At 35.7% G+C, this 9402-nt stretch overlaps 1 protein-coding gene across 1 annotated transcript in view; it reads left to right on the forward strand.

Moving 5' to 3' along the window:
- LOC110450878 (probable C-mannosyltransferase DPY19L1) overlaps positions 1-9402 on the forward strand; it is a 44778-nt gene that overhangs the window by 23630 nt on the left and 11746 nt on the right. Inside the window, exons 8-17 of the mRNA XM_021498651.1 lie at positions 575-666; positions 1508-1580; positions 2259-2363; positions 2926-3012; positions 3346-3402; positions 5550-5630; positions 5965-6066; positions 7052-7123; positions 8405-8484; positions 9097-9124. Coding sequence (XP_021354326.1) covers positions 575-666; positions 1508-1580; positions 2259-2363; positions 2926-3012; positions 3346-3402; positions 5550-5630; positions 5965-6066; positions 7052-7123; positions 8405-8484; positions 9097-9124 — 777 coding nt within the window. The remainder of the gene's footprint in view (positions 1-574; positions 667-1507; positions 1581-2258; positions 2364-2925; positions 3013-3345; positions 3403-5549; positions 5631-5964; positions 6067-7051; positions 7124-8404; positions 8485-9096; positions 9125-9402) is intronic.

Genomic DNA, 9402 nt, shown 5'->3' on the forward strand with positions numbered 1-9402 from the left:
CACTTATAGTTACTGTGGTAGACACAAAACCACTTATAGTTACTGTGGTAGACACAAAAGCACATCATGTTATATTTGTGAGGGAAATTAGACATAACCAACATATGTGTGTATATATGGAAGAAACAGGGCCAAGGGATTGGAAAATATATGGATAATATGTAACTCCGTCCAAAACAGCCTTAGTGATTATTTTTTTTACATTTTCTTTTACCCTGTATAGTATATATAAATATGTTCATCGTTTCTTAATTATTATCACTGGAAAACAATGGTCTGAAAACACATGTTTAGCTATATGACATATTCTATAATATTGATTATAAACAAATTGGTCATTACGTCCAAGTCTGTTTACCATGAAAATAGCTTGAATGATTGAAGGATCACAATTTGTTTTACATAGAATTCTTTGGGTTTATTTAATATGTTTATTGCTGAATAGCACCACATTATAGCTATACTTTGCTGATTTTTTTTTACAATTAGTTCATAAAGGAACAAAATATTTAGTTTTGCAATTCCAAAGAATTTTGAAAACAAACACCAATCAGTGTATTTTTGTAACTCGTAGTGCACCAGATCTATGTGGACTCCACCCCTGAGGGAGAGCTTCGCCTACCCAGTCTTTGTGGTCCAGATGTTACTTGTCACACACGTCATCAAGTAAGGCTTGGTATAGGTTACTAGTCACACACGTCATCAAGTAAGGCTTGGTATAGGTTGATCAATCAGGCAAAGTGTCAGGTTTTTACTTATACATGTATTAAGTCAACAATTTTGCACCAATATGGATTTAACCCTTTGCCACATGTAAGCGCAAATGGAAGTGCTGCAACATTGTTCACAGTAAACTTTTTACATTTTCTTCATTGATGCACAGCGCTGTTTTGTGTAGGCTTGTTTGTGGCAAAGGGTTAATGAACTTATAACGGACAATTTCAAAAACTCCAAAGCATCATAAGAACAATTTTTTCAAAACGAAAATTGCTATCATGATAAAATGGCATTCCGATACTCTTTGTTGTTGACAGAGAACACTTTTAACATAATCGCTAACACCAACACTGTCATCGATGACAGCTAGAGAACACTTTAACATAATGGCTAACACCAACACTGTCATTGATGACAGCTAGAGAACACTGTAACATAATCGTTAACACCAACACTGTCATTGATGACAGCTAGAGAACACTTTAACATAATCATTAACACCAACACTGTCATCGATGACAGCTAGAGAACACTTTAACATTATCGCATTAGAATCATCCTAGTCAATCACTTAGCCAACATGGTGTCCACTCTAAACACCAAAAGATGATGTTTTGAAAGTCACTTCAAAATTGATGAAACATTTACAGACCATTGCTTTAATAGATTCATGCATGACCATCCATTGACGGTCAGTTGTCAGAATGTCTGATGTGTAAGTGTTCTATGGTTTAACTTTGTTATCAGACATTCAGCTTGACATTTATGTAACAAATTTTACTGGTTTCAGAATGCGTATTCCCAGTTACAAATTTAGTGGTCTCATTGCCCTCATCACTGTGAGCTTCATGTTGGCATGGCAGGTGGGTGTAATTAACTTTATGTATTCATTCGTTTAGAAATATTTTCAAAGATACATTTTACAATTTAGGTTGGTGTGACTCACATACTTCTATGATTACTTTTTTACCATATCAATATAATAGAAGAATCTATTGATGACTTCCCAGATTAGTACTAAAGAAGCAGATGGAAACAGGAGCAGTAAGATCATAATGTATTTGAAATGAACATGTTGAAGAAAAATAAATCTTTTTGCAAAAAGTTGAAAAAAAATGTCAACTTTGTCAACTTGAGAAATTTTTGAAAAATATTCAAAAGAAAAAATGGCATCTGATAATTGATGCTTGATAGGATTATGCAAGTATGAAGTGGATAATTCAGTACTTGAACATTAGAGTTTACGGGAAAACACATTGCACATTTCCGGAGAACCATAAGATTATACTGATAAATAACAGGTGTCTCTGGATATAAAATGGTTTGCAACATCGTTATTGTGATGGTTGACCTACATACAGGAAATATATCATACACTGTGTTCTTCCGGAGGAGTTTGCTGTTCAACTATTTGCCAAGTCTGATACTTTGTAGTGAATCTGTGTAGCTTAACCTTTCTTATGATTTCTCAGTTTGATAGAATAAAATGAATGTGTTAAACTTGTGTCTAAGAATATTGTTTTAAATGATCTTTTCAACAGTTTGCCCAGTTTGCACTCCTTACTCAGACACTTGCTGTGTTTGCTACCTACGCCCTTGGTTACATTGGATCACACAAGGTCAAGGTCATCATGATGGGTCAGCTGGTGAGTACTCGGGATGATTTTAGTTTATTTGAAAACTGTTGACCAAATGTTGTAGACAGCACTATTCAAAGGTACTTTAAATGCAAAGAGGATGTGGGGCAGTTTTTGTCTTGCCGCCATGAAGTAGCGGAAGTGAGACTAAGTTAACGTTGTTGCTTTTCCGGCAAGGGCGGTGATGTCAACGTTAAGTTTTTGCGGTTAACTTAGTATAAGTGCTAGACCAACCAAACTTGAACCATAGATGCATCTAAGGAAGTACATCTCAACCCATGCATCAAATGCTGGATGCGGCCTACCTTTTATGGTCCATTGACTTTGTCAGCATCTCCATTAACATAAAGTTTTTGCGTTTAAGTTAGTTTCTCTGATATGTGCATTGATGGTCAAAGCAGGGCACAGGCAAGACATCTTAATCTGAATGGCTTGTGAAGTGTATTGTATTACCAGGATGTTGTTACATTTATAGACTTTGTTTTCCAATTCAATTTTTTCAGACTGGGTTACTGGTCAGCTTTGATGCCTTATTTGGGAATGAGATTCTTCTAACATCATTTTTTTTCAGACTGGGTTACTGGTCAGCTTTGCTGCCTTATTTGGGAATGAGATGCTTCTAACGTCATTTTTTGCATCCTGTCTTGTGACTGTTATGGTGAGTTATGCTTATTAGGATAACACGGCAGAACTTATCCTTATCTTGAGACATGAATTAATCATCTATAAGCTAGATTCTGTTGTGTTCCTTGCTCTGTTGGAATTAATGGATGAGCTATTAACTAGGGGTCTGTATACTACATGTATTGACAATGGCAATCATATGATTGCACCAGATTTTCAACTTGTAAGGGACGTTGTGTCTCCAATCCCTCGAGGTAATATGATAGTGAAAACAAAAACACGCCTTTGTGACAAACAATATTAATATATGACAGATATGTGACACAGCTGTCAAGTCACCCATTATGTGTTCTGTTGTCATTTTTAGATCATCGTCATCTTAGAGCCTTATCTGGAGAAGCTGAACTACAGAATATTAATACTGGTAAGTTCAGTTCTGTTTTTCAATTTTTAAGATTTTTATTTACACTCAGCCACACTATGTGTGGAACAAGAAGTCCATTGTATATTATACATAACAAACATGTTTTACATGTACAGGTACTGTATACCAACATGTACAGGTACTGTATACCAACATGTACAGGTACTGTATACCAACATGTACAGGTACTGTATACCAACATGTACAGGTACTGTATACCAACATGTACAGGTACTGTATACCAACATGTACAGGTACTGTATACCAACATGTACAGGTACTGTATACCAACATGTACAGGTACTGTATACCAACATGTACAGGTACTGTATACCAACATGTACAGGTACTGTATACCAACATGTACAGGTACTGTATACCAACATGTACAGGTACTGTATACCAACATGTACAGGTACTGTATACCAACATGTACAGGTACTGTATACCAACATGTACAGGTACTGTATACCAACATGTACAGGTACTGTATACCAACATGTACAGGTACTGTATACCAACATGTACAGGTACTGTATACCAACATGTACAGGTACTGTATACCAACATGTACAGGTACTGTATACCAACATGTACAGGTACTGTATACCAACATGTACAGGTACTGTATACCAACATGTACAGGTACTGTATACCAACATGTACAGGTACTGTATACCAACATGTACAGGTACTGTATACCAACATGTACAGGTACTGTATACCAACATGTACAGGTACTGTATACCAACATGTACAGGTACTGTATACCAACATGTACAGGTACTGTATACCAACATGTACAGGTACTGTATACCAACATGTACAGGTACTGTATACCAACATGTACAGGTACTGTATACCAACATGTACAGGTACTGTATACCAACATGTACAGGTACTGTATACCAACATGTACAGGTACTGTATACCAACATGTACAGGTACTGTATACCAACATGTACAGGTACTGTATACCAACATGTACAGGTACTGTATACCAACATGTACAGGTACTGTATACCAACATGTACAGGTACTGTATACCAACATGTACAGGTACTGTATACCAACATGTACAGGTACTGTATACCAACATGTACAGGTACTGTATACCAACATGTACAGGTACTGTATACCAACATGTACAGGTACTGTATACCAACATGTACAGGTACTGTATACCAACATGTACAGGTACTGTATACCAACATGTACAGGTACTGTATACCAACATGTACAGGTACTGTATACCAACATGTACAGGTACTGTATACCAACATGTACAGGTACTGTATACCAACATGTACAGGTACTGTATACCAACATGTACAGGTACTGTATACCAACATGTACAGGTACTGTATACCAACATGTACAGGTACTGTATACCAACATGTACAGGTACTGTATACCAACATGTACAGGTACTGTATACCAACATGTACAGGTACTGTATACCAACATGTACAGGTACTGTATACCAACATGTACAGGTACTGTATACCAACATGTACAGGTACTGTATACCAACATGTACAGGTACTGTATATCAACATGTACAGGGGCTGTATACCAACATGTACAGGTACTGTATACCAACATGTACAGGGGCTGTATACCAACATGTACAGGTACCGTATACCAACATGTACAGGGACTGTATACCAACATGTACAGGAACTGTATACCAACATGTACAGGGACTGTATACCAACATGTACAGGAACTGTATACCAACATGTACAGGGACTGTATACCAACATGTACAGTTACTGTATACCAACATGTACAGGTACTGTATACCAACATGTACAGGGACTGTATACCAACATGTACAGGGACTGTATACCAACATGTACATTACTTATGATTGCTGTGATGGTATCTAATTATTAAAAGTCAATGAAATGCATACCTGGGTACCATTCATAGAAATATTAGCGGGTTTTACACCTTTTTAAAAATTTTAACAAAACTTTCTTAAGCAAAGCAATATTACAAATTTAGAACATTCCTTTCATTTTTAAGGTAGTTGGAATTAAATGGTACGTGTAACTAATATATTTGAAAACTTTAAGAATCTTTAAAAAAGGTATTTAAACCTTGTTGTTTTAGTGTCAAAGTTATCTGTTTTCCTTCTACAGGCCACACAAGGTGTCCTGCTGATTCTGGGTACAGTTGGACTGAAGGTAGCCCTGTCTACACTTTTACGTGTGGCAGATGATGTAAGTGGACATTATAATACATTCAGGCACTACACACTAGAACATGTTATTAATTGGCATTCTAACATTTGTTTTTGCATATTTAGAATAGAAACATATCATTCCTTATCAGCGATAAAACTGGTTCAGTCTTATCAAAACCCACCCAATGCTTTTAAGCAAAGCCCTGTTTCTACCCAGAGCAGCATGACAATGCTTGCATATAGCATAATAGACAAATAGTATATCACTGAATTTTACCCCTGATGATAAAAACACAGAATAATCTACATAATTGCTTTGAAAACTATCTACCTTATACTTGTGTATCACATTTGATTTTTATTGTTTCCAGGCACACATAGGAGAGATATTCAGGAGCAAGTTCTCAGATTTCAAAAATTTCCACACAATGTTGTACACTTGTGCAAAGGAGTTTAACTTCATGGAGAAGGAGGTAATTAGGATACACACATCCAGAGAGATTTTGTTGTATACATTGTAAAAAATATTGATGTCTAAATACTTGCATAAATGCTAGCTTCAGCTGGATTTCCTCATGTACAATATAACAAGGAATCTTACCTGGGTGTCTTAATGTCCACCATCCTCGATGCTCCAGGGGTTTCACTCTCTTGGGCCCTCTGCACCCCTCGAATATGTCATAGCAAAATTTAAAGCATGCAGCTAGCTATTTGATTGGTCTCGGGTAAAAAAAATACCTGACCAATCGCTAGGGTGATACCTGTCATTTGAAAATTACAGAGGAGGATACACGACTTCAAAGCTAGTCAATTTTATCTTAGCGATCCACAGATTATTTTTATGCACATCAAATGATCAAAGTAGTCTTCTTGTCTCATCCACAAGGTGGTACACTCTGAGCTTTCGATTTATTTTGCTATGACGTATTCCAGCGATGCAGAGAGCAAAAGTGAACGTATCTCCTAGAGTATTAAGGGTGTCTTAATGTAGGAGATAAGCGCTGTATCTTAACTCTGATGCCGTAATGGATAGCACAATTAATGTGTAAAGATTGGATGTCATACAGTTTTGTTTTTTGCACATGGAAAATCATGAATGAGCACTATGTTGAAATATATGTTTGAGATGATTAAGTCTATAGTGTTAATAGTTCCAGGGATAGAGTCAATGCTGTTTCTCTTATTTAGGTTTGGTCGGTTCCATCTATCCCTTGCTTGGATACCATCCGGTATGCAGAGAGATTGAAGAATAGGGAAAACTAAGTGTAGAAGTCAATCGCAACAAGTTGTTGTGATAGATTTCTATACTTTGAAGGAAACTGTTTTAGTCAGTCAAACATAGAAGTCATGGTCAGAATTTGTTTGAGATGTATTCCATAAAAAATCGTTCTGAGTGTAGGCATTACAAATTGGAGGCCTTGCTACTGTTTTAATTATCTTTTATTTTTATTTTTTTAGACACCTGAGAAAGTACTGAAGACGTTGCTGGCTCCTTCTGTTGCTGTAGCTGTGGTGGCTGTCATGTTCCAGGTAACACTTCCTATACACTAAAAGAGATTTGAGTGTTCATTTTACCTCAAAACATCCACCATCAGTAACTGCACCTTAAGTGATCTTATCTGTCCATGGTAGGTGAACTTTGTGGGAAAGGTGACCTATATAGTCAACACTTCTGGTGTAGGTTGTGAGGTCAGATTGTAATACCACAGATATCACAAGATTTGATATCTGGTTCTGAGTGTTGTGCTTGGTTAAAGGTCAATGGTGCTATATATTTCACTTGATTTTTTTTTTTTAATATTCAGATTAAATTGCTGATGTATACCGTAGCTAGTATACCGTACGACGGGAAATGTTTGCTACAGTCAAGTTTCTGCCTTTTTTACCCTCTGTTATGAGGGCAAATCTATAATTAAAGCAAATATAAAGGGCAAGCAGAACGTTGAGCAGAACTTAGCGTAGGGCGAAAATTGATTTCATGGGTGAAAGGCAAAAGTTTGACAAGGAAAGCATTTCCTGGTATACAGTATACATAGCTAAATCCATGATATTTAATATTTTGAAGGTCATACGTTCAACATCATGGTAAACTATATTGTGTGACCTTTGACCTTTGTTGTTAATTGCACAATTTGGGTCACAATATCCTACTGCTCTATTTATTTATGTTACCAAAGCAGTTATAAAGTGAAATGCTGTGCTGGGTGCCCACGGTATGGTGTTTCAGTGAGATAGCACTATACAGTTGGCATCCGATCCGCACTATTACAAGGAGGCAAATACACCAACATACCTTGTCTCCAGCATACATACACACTTGCACGCTTACACAACACACATGGAGGCACGTCCTTAAATAACCTTAGATGTAGTGATGGGCAATCGGTATAGAATCATAATCGATAATCGGTTTGTAATCCGAAGTAGTAAACCGATCGATGATCGATTGAATAATCGGTTCATAATTTTAGTGGACTGAATACCAAAATAAAGTGACAACACTACCATAACGTCAATAGACAGATTTGTTAACTATACAATATGTTTTGTTCTTTTATAATGAATGGATTTCAAGCAATTTTTGTGCATTTCAATGCATTTTTTACGTTGAAAACATTAACACTTTGATTTTAATGAAGAACCGATTATATTGATAATGAAATTTGTAATCAATAACTGGAATCGGAAAGGTCAAACCGATCGATTTTCGATTATAATCGATCATCAGCCCATTACTACTTCAGTGTAGATGTTAATAGGATGTTAAACAAAATAAAACCAAACCAAAGTTGTGTTTGTTGATAACTTCAGTTACTGGAAAGGGAGTATAAAATGTGGAACGCTGATACAAAGAAGCAGGCTGATTCAGATGATCCTGAGGACAATGAAAGGTCTGCAACAAGTTTGATTGGAGTAGAATAGTGAAATACTGTATAGGGATTTGATTTTGTGGGGTCAGATTCTTCAACAAATTTGTAGGGAAAACAATGTTACTTAAAGTCATGTCGCAATCAGAAAGCCAAAGATTTTAAATGCTTTTATATTTTGCATATGTTAGAAAGTCAAAAGTTTGTGAAATATGCACGGATAAGGTTTATTTAGAGAGAGGAGATCTCCAATTTGCAGCTGATATGTTTTAGTTCATTGTTGAGGAAGTATGTATGAGAAAGCAAAAGCATAGAATTTGTGTGTTTCTTGTTTCACTGTTAATAGTAAATGTCAACGGTGCCAAATATTTCCTGGTGTTCAGTAATTGAAATATGAAAATACTTAAACCAATCAAAATCAAAATTTCAAAGTTATCAGATTATAAGTGAAGTGTCTAAACAGTCATTGATAAAAGGAACACTATATATATCACTATACATATCACTATATATATCACTATACATATCACTATATATATCACTTTACATAAGTATTATGTGTAAATGAAGTGCTTTGTGAACCATTACATAGGTTACATTCAGATTTACTATAACAGAGATATTTATTATTTTCAGTCAGCACAGAGGCAAGCCACATGCAGAGGTAGGTTTTTGTTCTCTATCACATCATCTCTAATATTCTTGCTGTTTTCTTGTTCTTATATTTACATTTTACTTAAGGATGTAAATATCTCTAAATGACTGTTTCAACACATAAAATCTCCTTGTTGCTCACACATTATTTAATCTCATTTGCAAAAAAAAAGGTAATTTAGAAATTTGGATAGATATATGTTGTTTATTATAAGTATGAAATTCATTTGAATGAAAAATTATCTTCAAGGAATCTTCAGATTTGTTTCATTCATTTTTTAACCCCCC

This window comes from Mizuhopecten yessoensis, unplaced genomic scaffold, assembly GCF_002113885.1.
Source record: "Mizuhopecten yessoensis strain PY_sf001 unplaced genomic scaffold, ASM211388v2 scaffold5525, whole genome shotgun sequence".
NCBI lineage: Eukaryota > Metazoa > Mollusca > Bivalvia > Pectinida > Pectinidae > Mizuhopecten > Mizuhopecten yessoensis.